The 20,339-nt window shown below is 35.3% G+C and overlaps 3 protein-coding genes and 1 non-coding gene across 4 annotated transcripts; 1 reads left to right on the top strand and 3 right to left on the bottom strand.

The window, feature by feature from the left end:
* Positions 1-2,249: 2,249 nt before the first annotated feature.
* Positions 2,250-3,608, bottom strand: LOC18031231 (GDSL esterase/lipase At3g27950). The gene has a single exon (XM_006421320.2). The coding sequence runs from the start codon at positions 3,567-3,569 to the stop codon at positions 2,415-2,417; it is 1,155 nt and encodes a 384-aa protein (XP_006421383.1). The 5' UTR covers positions 3,570-3,608; the 3' UTR covers positions 2,250-2,414.
* Positions 3,609-13,666: 10,058 nt separating this feature from the next.
* LOC112100080 lies at positions 13,667-15,830 on the bottom strand. Its single transcript, XM_024187815.1, has 3 exons — positions 15,287-15,830; positions 14,974-15,177; positions 13,667-14,505 (listed from the first exon to the last, which is right to left on the bottom strand). Exons 1-3 carry the CDS (start codon positions 15,828-15,830, stop codon positions 13,667-13,669), a joined length of 1,587 nt encoding a protein of 528 aa, XP_024043583.1.
* A 563-nt stretch (positions 15,831-16,393) lies between these two features.
* LOC112100079 lies at positions 16,394-18,782 on the bottom strand (the record flags this gene model as incomplete). The annotated part of the gene is made up of 3 exons (XM_024187809.1): positions 16,394-16,408; positions 16,503-18,098; positions 18,180-18,782. Coding segments are annotated over 3 exons (2,214 nt in total), but the record flags the coding sequence as incomplete, so codon positions are not given.
* LOC112095508 lies at positions 18,373-18,479 on the top strand. Its single transcript, XR_002903882.1, has one exon. It is a non-coding gene; the product is annotated as a small nucleolar RNA R71 (small nucleolar RNA).
* Positions 18,783-20,339: the final 1,557 nt, after the last annotated feature.

Raw genomic sequence — 20,339 nt, 5'->3', positions numbered from 1 at the left:
TAACTCACAGAGGCCATTGATGACATACATAGAAAATTTTCTGTAATTGTTGCTCGACTCCCACACAACAGCTATATATATTACTAAGAAATGTTTGTTATTTTTCAATAAGGATTTCCTAAGATATTTTCTTCTTTAGTAGGATTCATATTTAATGAATAAGTAATTTTTTCTTTGGGATTTAACTTTTTTAAGGAGGAATATAACTAGTATAAGAAAAAGAATACTTTTACTGCAAGGAATAATAAATATATATAGGAAGGTTGGGTTTACTTGTTTGTATAGCACAACAATCAGTTCTCTGCAAGTAGACAATTTCTAGTTTGAGAGAAACCTTGTGTCTATCGAGCGATTGAGTGTTATTGGGGTTTTGGATGTGACAAAGAATACTAGAGTGATTGTAATAATTTTTCACACAGTAGATTTTTCTCTCGCTATTCTTGGTGGCCACAGTTTTTCTCCAGTATAGAAGTTTTTCACGTAAATTCTTGTGTTGTGTGATTGGTTTTACTCTCCATTTATTTTTTGTTTATTATTTGTTTGATATTTTTGCTTGTGGAATCATGGGTGGGATTAAAATTCCCTTACAAGTGGTATCAGAGTTGAGGCCACAACCCAGTTCAAAGATGTCAGGACTGAGGTTTTCAAAACCTATGAATGTAGAAATAGAAAATTTTGATGGAAGAATCAATTTTAGCTTGTGGCAAATTCAAATCAAGATATGTTTATTCAATATGGTTACACAAGGAAAGCAAGGGTGATGTAAACTTGTTCTCACTTGTGGAAACCTTTGGAGGTGTGTAGACAATTAAAGCACTTTAAAGAAGATTGTCAGAATAGAGCACGTTCAACAAATAGCTCTAAATTATAGATGGAGATACTGATAATATCAGCTAGTTGTGAGTCCTTTTTCTCCATGAGAGACTGGTTTAGCCTCTTTGACATGCCATGAAAGAGAATGTGTTATTGTTGGCGGGTCTATAAGATTTGCACATAAGGCATGGTTTGGAATTTATGCAAGGTGTGTTGTGGAATTTTTGTGTCGATCGCTGAAGACTCTCAAGGAAGCCAAACGTGAGAGTGAATATTTTCAACAAGGTGAGTGAAATGTGCCGAATATGTGTACTCTGGAGAAGTATGATGATTATCGGTGTAAAGAATTATGGTTGCTGGATAGAGGACAATATTTTACCCATGATGGAGTGAATCCCATAAGCTAGCTCCATGTGAGTGTAGTTTTGGTTGAGTAAAAAAGATGGAGATGACATAGTTGTATGGATACATGGTGGATCATGTTTTGTCATCTAATTGAAAAACTCAATAAGGTGGAGATTATTAGGAAATATGTCTTGTTTTTCAATAAGGATTTATTAGAATATTTCCTCTTTGGTAGGATTCCTATTTAAGGAATAAGTAATTTTTCCTTTGCGATTTGACTTATTTAAGGAGGAATATAACTAGTATAAGAAAAAGAATACATTTAGTACTCTGCAAGTAGACTGTTTCTAGTGTGAGAGAAATGGTGGGTCTTCCAAGAGATTAGTTGTTATTGGGGTTTTGGGTGTGAGAAAAAAATACTAGAATGGTTGCAATAATTTTTTACATGGTAGATTTTTCTCTCGTTGTTTTTGACGGCTAGTATAGGAGTTTTCCATGTAAATTCTTGTGTTGGGTGATTGATTTTATTCTCCATCTATTTTTTTTTTATTATTTGTTTGATATTTTTGCATGTGGGATCTTGGGTGGGATTAAAAGGTCCCTAACTGATATTACCGTAGTGATATAGCTTGGACAACTATTTTAGAGTTTAATTAATTGAGCAAGTATTTTTTTTTAACTTGATTTAGAGTCCTAATTAGTACGTTTTCAGTCTTGCTATTCATGCTTAGGTGGAATTCTATTTTAGAATGATATCTAGCTCATCAAAGTGTTCTCACATCCTATAATTCAGCTTCTGCTTTCATGTTCTGTTGCTTCCACCACCCCACTGCATCAAGTGGTCTAAATATCGTGCCTTTTGCTATTTTGTAGTTGAACTTTCTAGTATTCTTATTCCTCTAATATTTCTTATAGAATTTGCCTATGTGGTGTGGGCCCCATGGACACCCAATTATATCTTATCAGGAGTAACAGCGCATACTATATCAACCCTCTTTCTCATATATATAGGTATAGAAGATATAAGGCTTTCATATAATTCTCAATATCATCGGAGATAACCGTGGATTCTTTTTTTTTTTTTTTGATGGCTCAGCTGAAATATTAGATTGATACGCAAATTGATTGAGATACAAGAAACTTGTGCTTGTGCAGAGTCCCAAAAATCTAGAAGTACAATGTCTATATATCATAAATATTCTTTATGCTTGACTAGTTGTAGGCATTTGAAAAGTGCGTGATCTGTTGCATCAAAATTACATCTTCCCAGAATGAAGACAAACCTGCTCGATTGAAACTGGTGGGTTGGAGAAGGAGCCATTGAGAATGCGGTTAGCAACCCACAAGTTTGCTGCCTGTGAGTAGTGTATGCCATCCCAGCTAATGTGCTTTGATGGATGATGACATGGATTACCATAAACTGTTCCATTGACTGTAGCCTTCTTCCCGCAATCAATATGGTATCCATAGTAGCAACCACAGCAGAAATTCATTGGATCAACAAAACCTTGATTCTGTGCATTGCTAATAAGAGCATATTTAACCGAGTATACATCAACATAAGTGAAGGCTCCATAAGGAAGTTGCAGCCTTAGCTGGGAAACTTTGTCTTTAAGCTGCCTATTGAATTCCTGAGCCATCTCATTTTGAGGCTTTACACAACCACTTTGATCTAGATTATTAGGCTTCGATTTGTCATATATGACGCTATATGGCAAGCACCCAATTGGCCCTGTGTTATGTATCCAAAAGAATCTTTCCCCTTCCTTGTATAGTTGGTGCACTGCTTTGGAGAACTGGCTCAATAGATCAGGAATGGATGCCCGAACTTGCTCCTCATTCGTGTGCTGAAAACCATAGGCAAGATCATTCTGTCCGATATCAAAGGTATACAATGCCTTGGAGAAGTCCCTAGGCCTTGGGAGGTTGCTTTTGAAGGGTGGCGTTGTTCTGTTTGGACTGAGTTGATTATAAACAGCTGAGGTGCGAGACTTGAATTGTATAAATTGGGAAATTTGAATGCCAAGATGGAATGGACTAAAGCCACCAGGTCGAATAGATGAACCTCCAGTTGCAAAATTGGCACCATTCCTGAAGTTTGTGCCCACTGAATCCAGGTACGGACTCAGATATGGCAACTTCACTTTCTCAGCAATTAAATCAATGATGAGACGGCCGTCACAAAATCTTCCTGATGGGTGTCCAAAGAAAGATTCACCATTTGGTGAAGGAACTTGCGTCATTGCAGCTGAGATTCCTCCGGTGTCTGAATTTGAGTCACCGAAATTGTACACAGCGGGGAACCCACATCCCTTTAAACTGGCGCCACCCATTGTTGCCATTGGTCCTCCCATGAACGCAAAGATGGGAAGCAGGTATGCATAAAATAACCTTATATTGACAGGCTCCATGGTTGGTTGGCTAAGCGAAAGGAGCACTTGAAAGCACTCAGATAACCGTGGATTCTTGGTTTAAAGACAATACATGAAACCACTTCACGTGGGTGATCAATTATATAACTTTCATTTGTTGTAATTCTTACGGAAGTCAGAAAAGTTGAATGACCTACTACATCAACCGTATCAAGCGAAGATATTGGATATTTAATAATGCAGAAATTAAGAATTTTCATGGACAGCAGGTTCGGCTAATACATAGAATCAGTTAATTTTTGGTACCTTACAATGTGAAATTTTTGAAGATGCTGGCCGTTGAGGCTTTGTTTGTAATTTTGCAAGAAAATGGAAAGGGATGGGCTAAAGCTAAAAAATAAAAGTTAACAGCTGCCTAATTTCATTTTTAAGTGTTTTAATGTGGAATTTGATTTGGGAACTTTCTGTTAGTTATAGACACAGTCACACAGGGTAACAGTTATGGCATTCTTTATCAACTGGATATTAATAGCACCGAATACGAATGAGGATAATGCCTAATCACCCGATTAATCTTGCAGTCCGATTAGTCTTGCAGTCCAAAGCAAAAGCAACAGCATTACAAACAGTAGAAATATCAAGGATTCATTCACTCTATCTAAACGACAGATCATCTGATTACTAAACTATTAGATGTTGGTCATTTGATTACTGAACTATTAGATGTAGCGGAGGATTCAGAAATTTTGTATAGAAGGGGCTTGATACAAATACAATGATTCACTGTGGCGCATTCAATGGTGCGAGTGATTGATAGCAAAGACAAATGAGTGAGGCAGTGACGATAGCAGCACTAATTTTCTTTCCTTATAGCCTTTTTTCCTATGTCTAAAATCTAGATATGTCTAAATTTGGTGATAGTCCGAATGAGTCTGAATATAGATGTCAAAATGACATTTTTGTATTTCTTGTTTTAATATCCTATTATAAATGACATCTTTTTATTTTCATAAATAAAAAATATTTCAAACATATTTATTTGACATTTATGTCATTATAAGTCAAAACAAATAAAGGGATCAAGTTTTGTATTTTATTAGAAAATAAGCATATTTAAAAAAGATTTTTGGGATATAGTATTTATTTCCCATTCAAAGCTTTTTCAATTCGTATAAAAGTTTTTTATTTTATTTTATTAGTACAGCATATTCGTCATTAATAATAAAAAATAATGTTGATTTTTTTTTATTTTTGTTCATTTTAGAAAAGAAAAAACATTTCGATTTCATTTCATAACAACTTTCAAGGTGAGATTCTTAATAATTGTTGTTAGCTAAATATCAGCTAAATATTTGACAAAGTTTATTTTTACAAATTTTGCAACTTTAAAAAGTAGTTGTATATGTTTGATAAATCTTTATAAAATAATATTGTTGATACTATGAAAAAATTTTATTTTAGCAAAATTAATTATTTGTCAATTAAAGAATAATTTATTAATTTATTGATAAATGAAAGTTTTTTTTTTTTTTGTGTTTTTAAGACAAGTTTTATTGGTGCATGTACATACCTATAAAAGAGCACAAATCGTGCTTCCTCATGTTAACATTATCTAGCTACTATCCATAGCAGTATGGCTTTGGTAATAAAATTTTAATTATCAATATTTTTTTTCTAATTCAGTTTGTGTAATTATGTACCTATATATATCACTATTGCAAGCCTTTAATATCAAGAAATATTTGTACAATAGTATTCTCAAGTTTCAATGAATTATTTTCTAATTTTTAATTTCAATTCATTCTCCTTCATGGGTTTTCATTTGAAAGGAGAAAAAATTTCTATATTAACTAAAAAAAAAAAATGAAATCCAGCGCTTGCTTTGCACAAATTAAAGACGAGATTAAATTTAATTTAGGAACTAAGAAAAATAAATAACTTTACATGTATATTTTGCAGAGAGTTAGATTTAAACAATAAAAGCTTTACATCTTCTCCAAAAAAAAAAAAGCTTGACATGGATATTTTGCAAAAAGTTAGATTTAAACAATAAAGTAGCTTGCTAAGCTGTAGCTGCTACAGTGAGCGGGGTCCGTCCGATGCCACGTTACCAAACCAAAAATACCAGAATTTGGATCATTCTCGAACGGTGAGTTTTGTCCATGCATTTTCTCTGTCACTTTGCCTATATTTCCCATGCAGTATCTTTGTTTTTTGTTCAAGTTAATTGGGAAAACTTGTAATAAGCTCTTAATATTTTGAAGTGCTATCTATTACAAGCTTACTATAGCCACTGTTTGAATTAAGCTAAAGCTATGTTTAGTTACGGAGAAAATGAAGGAAAAATTCTGAATTTATTCATTAACTGTACGGTACAAGAATGAATCCAAGCAATTGTATTTATACTTGGACGGTTACATATAAGAATCTGTTTACTATATTTATCTAGAATCTTCATACACACACAGCTAATAGCTACTGAATCTATTATAACCCACTTGCCAAGTCACCATAACAGATTTGCTAACTTACTAGCTAAACCACCAAGCTTATCATGCTCTTCAATCACGCTCCATAATCTCTGTATCAGCATCACCATATATTCCAACATCCCCTCTCAAGCTAAATCGTCCAGGAAGAACCTTTAGCTTGCATCTAAAATGAAATTGACCTTAACTGAGTGCTTTTGTTAAAATGACTGCTGTTTGATCATCACTAGGAGCAAAACAAATATCAAGGTGCTAAGCTGAAACCTTTTCTCTGGTAAAATGACTATCCAGTTCAACATGTTTAGTCTTGGCATGATATACTGGATTGTTGGCCAGAGCAATGGCCCCTTGAATATTATCACACCACATGAGAGGCATAACATCTGATTTGAGCCGCAATTCAAGAGTAAAGCCTGGATCCATAAAACTTCTGATGTAGTTAAGGTTAAAGCCCCATACTCAGATTCATTGCTGGATCTAGAAAGAACATGTTATTTCTTACATGACTAGGAGACCAAATTAGGACCTTATAACGCAACATACCCAACAACAGATTTTCTGCCATCTCTATCACAAACCCAATCCACATCTGTGAAACAATTTAGCTGCATATTACCAATGTGATATAACTCTTAGCCAAAGTGAATGGTGCCTTTGAGATAGCTTAATAACCTCTTGCAGGGTTGCCAATGATCAGCAGAAGGATTAGAAAGAAACTGACTCAATTGATGACAGGAAATGCAATCTTTGGCCTACTAACTATAATGGAATTGCAGAGCTCCAACAATACTCCAGTATTGAGAAGCACTGTCAATAACAATGCGTGAATATTTCTTGTAAGATGATGAGAAGCAGCCATAGGTGTTGGATTCGTACGAGCTTAAGTTTGAGAAACAAACACACATGTCAAGGAATCCCGCAACTCTTGAGATGAAACACAATGAATGACAGAGGAGAGCAAATTCTCCTGAATTGAAGACATCATTCAGCTGAGAAGAAGTTGATCTGTCCTGATCGAAGCTGAGAAAGCAGGATTATCAATTCTTGATTCAGATCCTGCATTGAAGGGGCTATTAGCATCTGCATCTTGAACAAGATACTGATCGCGACGGTCATTTGCTCCAGTGATGAATCCTTCTATACCATTCCATTTGATTGAAGTAAGCACTTGTGTTCTCCAAATAAAAAAGTTGCTTTGATCGAGTTTTATTGGTATTACAAAGTTACAAGAGGTATTCTTTTGATTTGAAGCAGGAGCTGGCTCTGATACCATGTCTGAATTGGTGCCACAAATTCGCAAGCTGCTCCTAGGTAATCGTTGTTGTTCATTGGATTCCAGAAGAAATACTAAGTTAGGATTGAGGAGTTGCTGCAATTCCTCCTGATTATCCTATGTTTGGTTATTGAGAAAATGAAAGGAAATAGATTCTGAATTCATTCTTTAACCGCATAGTACAAGAATGAATCCAAGCAACTGTATTTATACTTTGATGGTTACATATAAGAATCTGTTTACGAGATTTATCTAGAATCTTCATACAAACGCCGCTAATAGCGACTGAATCTGTCATAACCAATTTCCCTAGTCAGCATAACTAATTCATAACTCGTTTGCCAAGCTACTAGCTAAGCCACCAATTTTATTATGCTCTTCATCATGCTCTGCAATCTCTGGATCAGCATTACCATACATTCCACCAGCCACTGATTGCTATAACCTTCTCTTATGGACGACCTTTGTGCTGCCTGATTATAATCATGAACATTAATTTTAATCAGAATCTCATTTACTTTCTCCTTTTGTTCTCTTAATTATTCTGTGCATATAATCATTTAAGATTACAGCTCAAACGCTGATTAGTTTGGAGGGTTTACTGCACTCTTTGCAATTTATAATTCTTTCTTAATTAGATGAAATAACGATTGGATTTTACTAAATCAGAGTTGCGGTTCTGCGAATGTTGTATTATACTGATTTATTGCCTAAATTTTTGTTTAAAAAATACAGAATCTTCAACATCTATTTGTTGGCCTATTAGCATATAAATTGAACCTAATCCAAAATCATATAAATTATGAATTATCTTATTAATGTTGCTTAATTTTTTAATAACGTGTTATCTTATCAATTAATCACATGTTGGTCCTAAGTCAAGACCTATTAATTTATTGAAGTTTTATGGTACTTGAAGTAAGAAATGACGAGCAAATAATAAGTTTATTAGTATGTATTAGTATGTAGAAAAATAATCAGTTAAGGTCAATTTCATTTTAGATGCAAGCTAAAGGTTCTTCCTGGACGATTTAACAGCATAATATTTATTTTTGAGTATTTTTTAATATATAACTTGTGAAATAAAGATCGAAGTAAATAATTTAAGAACATAATTTCTAAATAATAATTAAATTGGTTAAAACCTACAAGATTAGTTTAAAAGTTATCTTAGGATGATAGAATAAAAGTGTTTATATATACCACAAGATAATCACAAAATAATAAAGTGATACAATAGTTGTAACATATTCACCAATAAAATGAATTGTGCTAAATAATCCAAGTAAGAATCCCATAGTACATATAATAATATTTTATATTGGTATTAATTTTAAATTAATATTATTTAAATTTATTCATAATGTAATATTATGTTATATTTTTATTTTTATATTATTTAAGTACTTTTATTAGTTATATTAACTTATTAAATATTAATCAATTTTATATAGTAATTATTGATGGGTGTCGAAGCCAACAAAAATAAATTCCTACTCTAAATAAATTATGTATAGTGATTGAGCAGGGTCGTGTCCACAGAGATCGGTAATTAATTAAATCCTTTTGAAACGTAAAACGTAAAATAGGGGAATTGTTGACTATAATAAAAATCAAATTAAAATAATAAGAATGCAAATTAAAGTTGTAATTCAAATTGGAGAAAGCTCTGGTTGAAGGAATTAACTCAGTTTGATTCGACTACTGATCATTGATTCAAATATAGATTATTATTACTCATGAATAGACCAGTTATAGCTACTGAGACCCTCTAATAGCCAATCTCTCCTTAACTAGTCGATAACCAAGGTACGACCGTTGGTTATTTCCCTAATCAATAGACAACCCTAGATACGATCATAGAATTTAATCAATTGACAGCCTGAAAAACCAGAGAGACCCAAATCCTAATCAACACATATGATGATTCATTTAAATTAGATTGTTTATTCTCACAACACAACTCTCTGCTATGTTATTTGTCACAAGCATTAAATTCTTCATACGATGAATCCTTTAATTGACAATAGATTAAGTTGATAATTAAATAGTGGTCAATTACCTAATTAACAAACATAATCATGAAACTAATTCAGAGAATAAACAAATACCCAAAAAGCAATAAAACAATTAAAGCACAAGAAAGATCTCACAGTAGTGATGAATCAAAGCTTCATTAACCTTCAACCAGAAAAATGGGTTTAGTTCCTCATAGAGAGAAGAGAAAAATTAGATCTAGGGTTTCTTTTTTTCCAATCCAAAATTCCCCCCTTTTTCACAATAGATTCCTCCTTTAAATACTCTCTCTCTCTTCTCTTTTAGAGTTCTATTTAAAATAAAATACTAATATCTGAAATATTAAATTCGTAATTACAAAAATAACCAAAAATACAAAACACGTTAAACTAAAAACTGCAGGTCCGCAGTTGACAGCACGCGCCCACGCCTTATCAATAAAGTTCTTCTGCCGCTCATAATTTCTCCAAGAGAACAATCATCCTTAAAAATCATCTTGTAGCTCAATTTTATCACTAATCAATAGAATTGCACCTACAAAAGTAAAACACAAGTAAATCATTATTATTAAGTGCAAAACATCGATATTAAGGGAAGTAAACAATGCAAAACTAGTGCACAAATTGCACTCTAACAAATTCCCCCACACCAAGATGATGCTTGTCCTCAAGCATATAACTCAAGATTAATCCCAAATCTCCACTCAGTTCTCATCTCAACTCATCCAAAAACAATTTTAAGCAAGTATACCCCAAGAAATTAAGTCGATGAACATTCGAGAGACAAGGATTTTAAAGCATAGAATCTCATAAGATAGAATAAGAACATTCAACCACCAAGAAGATCCATTCAAAATTCAAGTGCAACAAGATTTAATAGCCCTCTCATTGACTTCACTCCATGCACTCAAAGTGTTTAGGGTGTCATTTATTCACTCAAATCAAATCAAAGAATGCTATTACCATAAGCTTGCTCATATATCACATCTCAATCCACAAAACATGAATAAAATGCAAAAATCTAAGGGTCTTAAAAGGGTTGTAATGGGGTTAAATGGGTTAAATGAAAAAGAAAGGTTTACGAAAGAAAAAGAGATCAAAATGAGAAGAATGAACTCATTGAATGAACTTATGATATCAAAATGCTTATTTCTACTCAAGTCACTAAGAATGTAAACATTTTTTTTTTCAAATTTTCTTTTTTCTTTTTTTTTTCTTTTTTTTTTCTTTTTTTTTTGTTGTTTTTTTTTTGAATCAAACAAAAGAAACGAACCTTGCACAATTTAATTCAAGCATAATGCTTGTTGATCTAATTGAGAAACTTTATTACAAGGTAGAAAAAGCAACAAAATATATCCACACAATGAGTCCAAAAATCTCCTTAAATTGAGGCTCAAAAAGAAGAAAAATGGTTAAGTAGACGGAGAGAATTAGATGGGTAATGGTTAAGGCTCAAACAAAGATAGCAAATAAAGGTCTTCGGGTAGAGAAAAAGGAAAATGCGAGAATAGAAAAATGGTAAATGGTTTGCCCTTATCATTTTAATGCATAAAATCTCGTAATGTGGCTTCAACATGCATAATAAAGCAAGTTCTAGAATAAACAAACTAGGATTGATATTCACATAACAAAAATAATTAGAGCAAAGTGGTTGCTCATAGGCTCAAATCCTCACAAAGTTGGTAAATTTGCCATCAAATCCTGTACACTCTTCAAATGAATCAACCATCAATAGTGGTGTAGAATGAGAAGAAGGTATGAGTGAGATATAAAAGGAAAGGTAAAAAGGATAATAAGCAAGAAAGATGTATGTAGTAAAAAAAATGAAAGATAAAATGTGGGTGATGAAAAAGTATGATAGAAAAAAAAATAGATGTAAATAATGTGAGATAGATGGGAAAAGAGTAGTGAGAGATAAAGGAAAAGAAAATTAATAATATATAAAGCATACTAACTCCAAAATCATTTAAGGATGAGTAGAGTGAAAAAAAAAAAAAAGTAGAGTGAAAACAATAATTCCAGACATCAATAATGCAAAAATCCCTCCCCCACACCAAGAACTTACATTGTCCCCAATGTAAGATAATCAAGGCTCACATAAAAATTAAAGCGTAAGGATAAAAGTTTAAGGGCAAAAAGAAACTTCCCTGAATTGTGAGCTTTGATCCACATAACGTCTATGGGCTTGGCGGAAATGGTGGGGTAAATCCCACACTCTTGAAGTATGCGGCCAAATTCTGCTCCATTTTGTTCAACTTGTGCTCCATTTTCTCTAACTGATTGCTCAAAGGTGGTGCGGATGTAGAAGGAATAGTTGGCGGGGCAACAGTGTCATCGTCAAACTCGTCATCAGAGGTAGCACCACTCCTAGCATAAAGCTTCTTCGGAAGTTGAGTGGGTCCTGGTTCAGTAAACTGAAATCTCCCCTCCTTGAATTCGACCACACCTGTTCTTTCAAACACAGACATATCCAAAAATTCCTTTTTGCAAGCAGGATGCAAATCATTATTGTCAGGATCAAGCACACATAGGTTTATAGCTAACAGAGTAATGTATGGACCAAGAAATAAAGTCCTATACCGTTTAAGCACACTTTGAAATTGATCCGCTAACCAAAAACCTAAATTAGGCCTCACATCATTTAACATGCACCAGATAAAATAAAATTCAGTTTTAGAGAAAATTCCTGAGTGATCTTTCTTGCCTAAAAAATTATATGCTAAGAATCGATGCACACATTTCAAAACACGATCACGTAAGAAAGAACTCTTTGATTTACTCGGGTCATAGGCATTGTGATCAACAGATAAATTACGCCAAAGACCATAAGGCTCAAAATTTTCGCTAAAGTCACAAGTTGTTCCTAAATATTCATCACTAGTAGAATAATCATCATCAATGAATCCTAAAGCTAGGTTAAAATCCGTGATAGAGTGTGAAAAATTTCGTCCCATTAACCTAAACTTAATGACATCCGGGGTATGCAAAGTAAAATCATTCGGCATAGTGAATTGAAAAGTAGCATAAAACTCCCTAATCAACTCAACATAACCCAAGCAATCAACATCAACAAACTTACGCAACCCAATCTTATCTATCAAAGAATCAAAATTATCTTTAACATTTAATTTTTCAAGAGTCGGGTAATGAATATACTTAACTGGAAGTATTTTGCGCGTGGAAATATATTTGTACCTCTCTTTCTCTTGTTGAGTCGCGAATGCGAGGCACCCTCCGAGATTGGATTCCGCAAGTGGCAAAACACTCATGCCTTTTCCATGCTTCGATCTTTGTCTCACGGCTTGGCGTGAATCTGAAATTATGTTCCATGGAACCGTAGTGGGAGCGGCAATCTTAGATTTCTTTGCGACGGGTGTCTTTTTCGACGACTTGGAAGTAGATGCTTTCCTCTCCGGCATTGTTACAATAATTGCACTCACGGATTTCGATTTACCCGGCTGGAATACAGGGCGTAGGCTGGTTGTGTTGCGCTTGCTGCTCGGCTGGAGCTTGTTGCGCGAGTTCGGGCTGGTTGTGCGCGCTGCTGAGGGTTGCTTTGTGGGTGCTGGTTCGTTGCTGTGTTGCGCGCGCGGGGCTGTTGCCCTCGAGAGCCAGTTCGCGTTGCGGGTCTACGTTGCAGATCTGTTGCGCTGCGCGCGGCGGCTGGGGCTGATTCGCGCTGCGCGCGCGGGCTGGGGATGCTGGAGCTTGCTGCTGGTTCTGGGCGTACTCGTCTGCTGCTGCTGGTTGCGCGGTGAAGGCTGGAGCTGATGCTGCTGGTTGCGGCTGGGGCTGATGCTGCTGTAAAACGATAATCAACAGTAATTTTTTGAATTAGGGATTTGTGAACAGTGATTTTCGATTTTTGGTTTTTTTTTGTTTTTTTTTGTTTTTATATATATATAAATAAATATATAAAAGAAAGAAAGGAACGAAAATAAATAAATAAACGATGATTTTCGATTTTTGGTTTTTTTTTTTTTTTTTTTAGTGATGAATCACTTTGAAACACTAAAAATTTCAGAAGTACTTTTCTAATAAGTACGTGGGCACGCCTTATCAAAAATTTTCTTCTGACCAAAATAAGCAAACACATTAAATTTCAGAAGTACTTTTCTAATAAGTACGTGGGCACGCCTTAAAACTTTGAGACATTAAAAATTACAGAAGTACTTATTAGCTAAGACGTGAGCACGCCTTATCAAAAATTTTCTTCTGACGAAAATAAGCAAACTCATTTTCATTTTTTTTTTCATTTTTTTTAAAGAAGATAAAACAAAAACCAAAATAAATAAATCATTTGGGTTGCCTCCCAAAAAGCGCATTTGTTTTATGTCTTTGGCTAGACACATTTATGCATCAATCTCCATAAATAGGATTCTCGAGAGCCAATTCCTCCACAATATTCACCGAAAAACCTTCGTAAAAATGTTTTAAACGATGACCATTAACCTTAAAGGCTTTATTAGAGATTGGACTCCGAATCTCAACTGCACCATGAGGAAAAACATTAGTAACAATAAAAGGTCCTACCCAACGAGAACGTAATTTACCAGGAAAAAGTTTAAGTTTAGAGTGAAAGAGAAGAACGTTTTGACCAATGGTGAACTCCTTTCTCAAAATCATTCTGTCATGAAATGTCTTCGTCTTTTCCTTGTAAAATCGCGAACTCTCGTAGGATTCATTTCTAATCTCCTCCAACTCTTGCAGCTGCAACTTCCTCTGCTTTCCCGCTTCATCCATCCGCATATTGCATTGCTTAACCGCCCAGTATGCTCTGTGCTCAAGTTCTACAGGTAAATGACAAGGCTTACCAAATACTAAACGATAAGGAGACATACCTATGGGAGTTTTGTAAGCGGTGCGATACGCCCATAATGCATCATCTAATCGCAAACTCCAATCCTTTCGATTTGGACTAACTGTCTTTTCAAGAATAGACTTGATTTCTCTGTTTGATATCTCAGCTTGTCCACTTGTCTGTGGATGATAGGCGGTAGACAGTCGGTGGGTAACATGATATCTTTTGAACAGAGCTTCCACCACTCGATTACAGAAATGAGTGCCTCTATCACTTATCATCGCGCTCGGTACACCAAACCTGGCAAAAATATTAGACTTGACAAAATCTACAACAACTTTAGCATTGTCAGTCCGGGTGGCCTTAGCCTCTACCCACTTAGAAACGTAATCCATTGCTAAAAGAATGTAAGAATTGCCAAAAGATGAGGGAAAAGGTCCCATAAAATCAATGCCCCACACATCGAATATTTCACATACAAGAATAGGGGTAAGTGGCATTTGATTTCTATGACTTAAATTACCAGTCTTTTGACAACTCTCACACGACTTACAAAACATATATGAATCACGAAATAAAGTAGGCCAAAATAAACCACATTCTAACACCTTGGATGCTGTCCTTTTGGGACCAAAATGACCACCACATGCATATGAGTGGCAAAATTGAAGAATAGAAGGAATTTCAAACTCAGATACGCACCTTCTGATGACTTGGTCAGAGCAATGTTTCCACAAGTAAGGGTCATCCCAAACATAGTATTTAGCATCGCTCTTAATTTTATCCTTTTGAGCCCTCGTCAGATCACTAGGTAGTGTTCTTGTAACTAAGTAATTGACAATGTCAGCGTACTAAGGAACCATACCTTGAGTTACAAAGAGATGCTCATCTGGAAAATCATCTTTCAAAGGTGCTGCTTCTTCACTCGTGGTCAATCTACTAAGGTGGTCTGCAACTAAGTTTTCTGTTCCTTTCTTGTCACGGATCTCCAAGTTAAATTCTTGAAGCAATAGGATCCAACGGATAAGTCTCGGTTTCGCTTCCTTCTTGGCGAGCAAATATCTGAGAGCTGCATGGTCAGAAAAAAACAATCACTTTAGTACCCAATAAATATGAATGGAATTTTTCTAAAGCAAAAACAATAGCTAAAAGTTCTTTTTCCGTTGTCGAGTAATTGCACTGAGCACTATCAAGTGTTCTTGATGCGTAATATATCACATGAGCAGCTCTTCCAACCCTTTGTCCGAGAACAGCACTAACAGCATAATTACTGGCGTCGCACATTATCTCAAAAGGGAGGCTCCAGTCTGGTGGCTGTATAATTGGAGCTGAAGTCAACAACTCCTTAAGTTTATCAAATGCTACCTTGCATGCTTCATTAAAATCAAACGTCACATCTTTCTGAAGAAGCTTGCATAAAGACTGAGCTATCTTCGAAAAATCCTTGATAAATCGTCTATAGAAACCTGCATGACCAAGGAAAGAACGAACTTCCCGCACACATGTGGGATAAGGTAAAGATTTAATAACATCTATTTTAGCTTTATCTACCTCAATTCCTCTAGCAGAGACTACATGACCCAAAATAATGCCTTGATCTACCATAAAATGACATTTTTCATAATTCAAGACAAGGTTTGTTTCAATGCATCTTTCAAGCACTTTCTTCAGATTATAGAGACAATCATCGAAAGAATCAGCATAGACTGTAAAATCGTCCATAAATACTTCTATATTGTTTTCTACATAGTCTGAAAAAATACTGACCATGCACCTCTGAAAAGTGGCGGGAGCGTTACAAAGACCAAATGGCATACGTCGGTACGCAAAGGTTCCAAAAGGACATGTGAAGGTAGTCTTCTCCTGATCCTCAGGCGCAACTGGTATCTGATGAAAACCTGAATAGCCATCAAGACAACAAAAGTGAGATTTTCCTGCCAACCTTTCAAGCATCTGATCAATAAAAGGAATAGGAAAATGATCCTTCCTAGTGAGTGAATTAAGCTTTCTAAAATCAATACAAACCCTCCACCAATTCTGAACTCGGGTAGGAACTAACTCACCATAAGAATTCTCAACAATTGTTATACCAGTTTTCTTTGGTACCACTTGTACCGGACTTACCCATTTGCTATCCGAAATTGGATAGATTATACCTGCATCAAGAAGTTTTAGAATTTCTTTCTTCACTACTTCCATCATGAGTGGATTCAAACGGCGTTGAGCTTGAATTGAAGGTTTGGCATCTTCCTCCAGCAGTATTCTATGCATGCACGTGGACGGACTTATCCTTTTAATATCTGCAATTGTCCACCCAATAGCCTTTTTGTAATCTCGTAGCACTCTAATAAGTTTCTCTTCCTCTAAAGTACTAAGCTTTGAAGAGATGATCACCGGAAGTGTCTCATCATCTCCTAAAAACATGTACTTTAGATGACTAGGCAATGGTTTAAGCTCTATTTTTGGTGCCTGCAAAATAGATGGAAGAAGTTTTGCATTAGATGAAGGTAATTCATTATTAGACATATGATGAGTTAAAGTTCTCAAAGAATTTAATTCATAAATTGTCTCTTGCAATACAGAATTTAAAACAAACTCATTTTCATCCTTTTGCAATCCTTTGAGGCCCAAACTGTTATTTAAAGCAGCTACCAATGAATCTTCAACATCCAAATAAAAAACTTCCTGCACTATAGGGTTAATAACATCCATAGAAAATACCGAATGTTCCTCACTGGGATATTTCATGGCATCATACATATTGAACTCTATAACCTCTCCATCAAACTCCATAGTAAGAGTCCCTTTATGTACATCCATTTTAGTTCTAGCAGTTTTAAGAAAAGGTCTTCCTAGCAAAATTGGGACAGAATTAGAGGAGTTATCATCTTCCATATCAAGTACATAAAAATCAGCAGGAAAAACCAACTCATTAACTTGTACTAAGACATCTTCTAATACCCCATCAGGATATGCATTAGACCTATCAGCTAGTTGAATTATCACGCCAGTTTCTTTTAATGCACCAATATTCAAAGACGAATAAATAGAACGAGGCATGACATTAATAGAAGCTCCTAGATCTAACATAGCCTTCTCAACTCTAACACTACCAATTTTGCAAGGGATAGTAAACATACCTGGATCCTTGCACTTGGGAGGTAATTTCTTTTGGAGAACTGCTGAAACATTCTCCCCCATATGAACTCTTTCATCTCCTCTTAATTTTCTCTTGGAGGTGCACAGTTCCTTAAGAAATTTAGCATATCGAGGTATTTGTTTTATAGCATCTAATAAGGGAATATTTACCTCAACCTTGCGAAATGTCTCAAGGATGTCTTTCTCTTGTTCCTCCTTCTTGGATTTTGCAAACCGGCTTGGAAAAGGAGGAGGTATCACAATAGGTAGGGGTTTCGCTCTGGTGGGTTGCGCATCCTGAGATTTAGGCATCAATTCATTCTTTTCAAGCTCATCTTCTACATGCTCTGTCACTTTCTTACTAGGCTCTTGCAACTCCTTCCCACTTCTAAGGATGACGGCACTGGCGTTTTGCTTTGGATTCACCTCAGTTTGTGAAGGCAATTTCCCAGATACTTGAGACTCTAGACGGCTCATCGTAGTTGCCAATTGACTCACTTGGTTTTCCAAGTTCTGAATGCTTGCTGTAGTTGCCTGCTGAAATTGTTGAGTGTTAGTCGCAAGTGATTTAACAATTTCTTCAAGAGATATACCTGACTTGGAGTTTGACTGTGGAGGTGTTGGTTGTCTTGGTGGATACTGTTGTGGGAATCCTGACGGCCTAACGCCATAGTTGAAGTTTGGATGATCCTTCCATCCCGGATTGTATGTTTGTGCATAAGGATCATACCTCCTCTGAGGCATGCCTGGAAATCCTCCAACTGCATTGGCTTGTTCAACGGGTTCTTCTTGAAGTGTAGGACACATATAAGTTGAATGACCCATATTGTAACAAATACCACAAGTCTTCACCTGTTGCACATTACCTACAACAAACTTTTCCACAAGAGAAGTGAGTTTATCTAAACGTTGTTCAACAGAAGAAATATTTACCTCATTCACATTCCTTAAGGTGGCATCTTGTCTGCTGCCAAATTGTTGTGCATTGGCAGCCATATTTGATATCAACTCCCTTGCTTGAGTAGGAGTCTTGTTCACCAACACACCTCCACTAGCAGCATCTATCATACTCCTATCCATCAATGATAGTCCTTCGTAAAAATATTGAATAAGAAGTTGATCAGAAATCTGATGCTGAGGACAACTGGCACACAATTGTTTGAATTGCTCCCAATACTCATACAAAGTCTCCCCAGGAAGTTGTCTGATCCCACAAATATCTTTTCTGATGTTGGCAGCTCTTGAAGCAGGAAAGTACTTCTCGAGGAACTGCTTCTTCAAACCATTCCACGTTGTAATCGATCCAGGAGGCAAGTAGTACAACCAATCTTTAGCTAGCCCATCTACAGAGAACGGAAAAGCACGCAGCTTAATCTGCTCTTTAGTCACGCCTTGTGGCCTCATACTTGAGCACACAACATGAAACTCCTTGAGATGTTTATGAGGATCTTCACCTGCAAAACCATGAAACTTGGGTAATAAGTGAATAAGACCAGACTTTAATTCAAAATTTACCTCCAAGTCTACATATTGAATGCAGAGTGGTTGTTGATTCAAGTCTGGTTCAGCTAACTCTCTAAGAGTTCTTTCTACAGGTGCAGGTCTATCCATCACTTGTTCTTCTGAATCGCTAGATGATTCAACTAAATCAGGCACCGTATCTGCTTCAGAAAGCAAAGGCGACGAGGATCGTTGCTTAGCTCGCTTAGTCTGCTGTCTCAGCTGGCGAGCTGTCTTCTCAATTTCAGGATCAAACGAAAGTGTACCTGTACGAGAAGAACGAACCATACACCAAGTAAAATGTAAAAAGGATTAAATAAATGACACCAATCCCTGGCAACGGCGCCAAAATTTGATGGGTGTCGAAGCCAACAAAAATAAATTCCTACTCTAAATAAATTACGTATAGTAATTGAGCAGGGTCGTGTCCACAGAGATCGGTAATTAATTAAATCCTTTTGAAACGTAAAACGTAAAATAGGGGAATTGTTGACTATAATAAAAATCAAATTAAAATAATAAGAATGCAAATTAAAGTTGTAATTCAAATTGGAGAAAGCTCTGGTTGAAGGAATTAACTCAGCTTGATTCGACTACTGATCATTGATTCAAATATAGATTATTATTACTCATGAATAGACCGGTTATAGCTACTGAGACCCTCTAATAGCCAATCTCTCCTTAACTAGTCGATAACCAAGGTACGACCGTTGGTTATTTCCCTAATCAATAGACAACCCTAGATACGATCATAGAATTTAATCAATTGACAGCCTGAAAAACCAGAGAGACCCAAATCCTAATCAACACATATGATGATTCATTTAAATTAGATTGTTTATTCTCACAACACAACTCTCTGCTATGTTATTTGTCACAAGCATTAAATTCTTCATACGATGAATCCTTTAATTGACAATAGATTAAGTTGATAATTAAATAGTGGTCAATTACCTAATTAACAAACATAATCATGAAACTAATTCAGAGAATAAACAAATACCCAAAAAGCAATAAAATAATTAAAGCACAAGAAAGATCTCACAGTAGTGATGAATCAAAGCTTCATTAACCTTCAACCAGAAAAATGGGTTTAGTTCCTCATAGAGAGAAGAGAAAAATTAGATCTAGGGTTTCTTTTTTTCCAATCCAAAATTCCCCCCTTTTTCACAATAGATTCCTCCTTTAAATACTCTCTCTCTCTTCTCTTTTAGAGTTCTATTTAAAATAAAATACTAATATCTGAAATATTAAATTTGTAATTACAAAAATAACCAAAAATACAAAACACGTTAAACTAAAAACTGCAGGTCCGCAGTTGACAGCACGCGCCCACGCCTTATCAATAAAGTTCTTCTGCCGCTCATAATTTCTCCAAGAGAACAATCATCCTTAAAAATCATCTTGTAGCTCAATTTTATCACCAATCAATAGAATTGCACCTACAAAAGTAAAACACAAGTAAATCATTATTATTAAGTGCAAAACATCGATATTAAGGGAAGTAAACAATGCAAAACTAGTGCATAAATTGCACTCTAACAATTATTATATAATTAAATAATATGTTATTCTAGTTATATTCTTAATATA

This window comes from Citrus clementina, unplaced genomic scaffold (assembly GCF_000493195.1).
Source record: "Citrus clementina cultivar Clemenules unplaced genomic scaffold, Citrus_clementina_v1.0 scaffold_9, whole genome shotgun sequence".
NCBI classification, from domain to species: domain Eukaryota; kingdom Viridiplantae; phylum Streptophyta; class Magnoliopsida; order Sapindales; family Rutaceae; genus Citrus; species Citrus x clementina.
Note: the sequence above shows the minus strand (reverse complement) of the source record. Positions and strands in the feature narration are given on the sequence as shown.

Bases quoted from the DNA above. Each gene is read 5' to 3' on its own strand.
- LOC112100080 (XM_024187815.1), bottom strand. From the start codon at position 15,830: ATGGACGATTTTACAGTCTATGCTGATTCTTTCGATGATTGTCTCTAT. The intron at 15,178-15,286 runs GCAATTACTCGA...CTGACCATGCAG, and splicing joins AACACTTGATAGTGCTCAGT to CTCTCAGATATTTGCTCGCC. The intron at 14,506-14,973 runs GTATGGTTCCTT...ACATTCTTTTAG, and splicing joins GCATCTCTTTGTAACTCAAG to CAATGGATTACGTTTCTAAG.
- LOC18031231 (XM_006421320.2), bottom strand. From the start codon at position 3,569: ATGGAGCCTGTCAATATAAGGTTATTTTATGCATACCTGCTTCCCATC.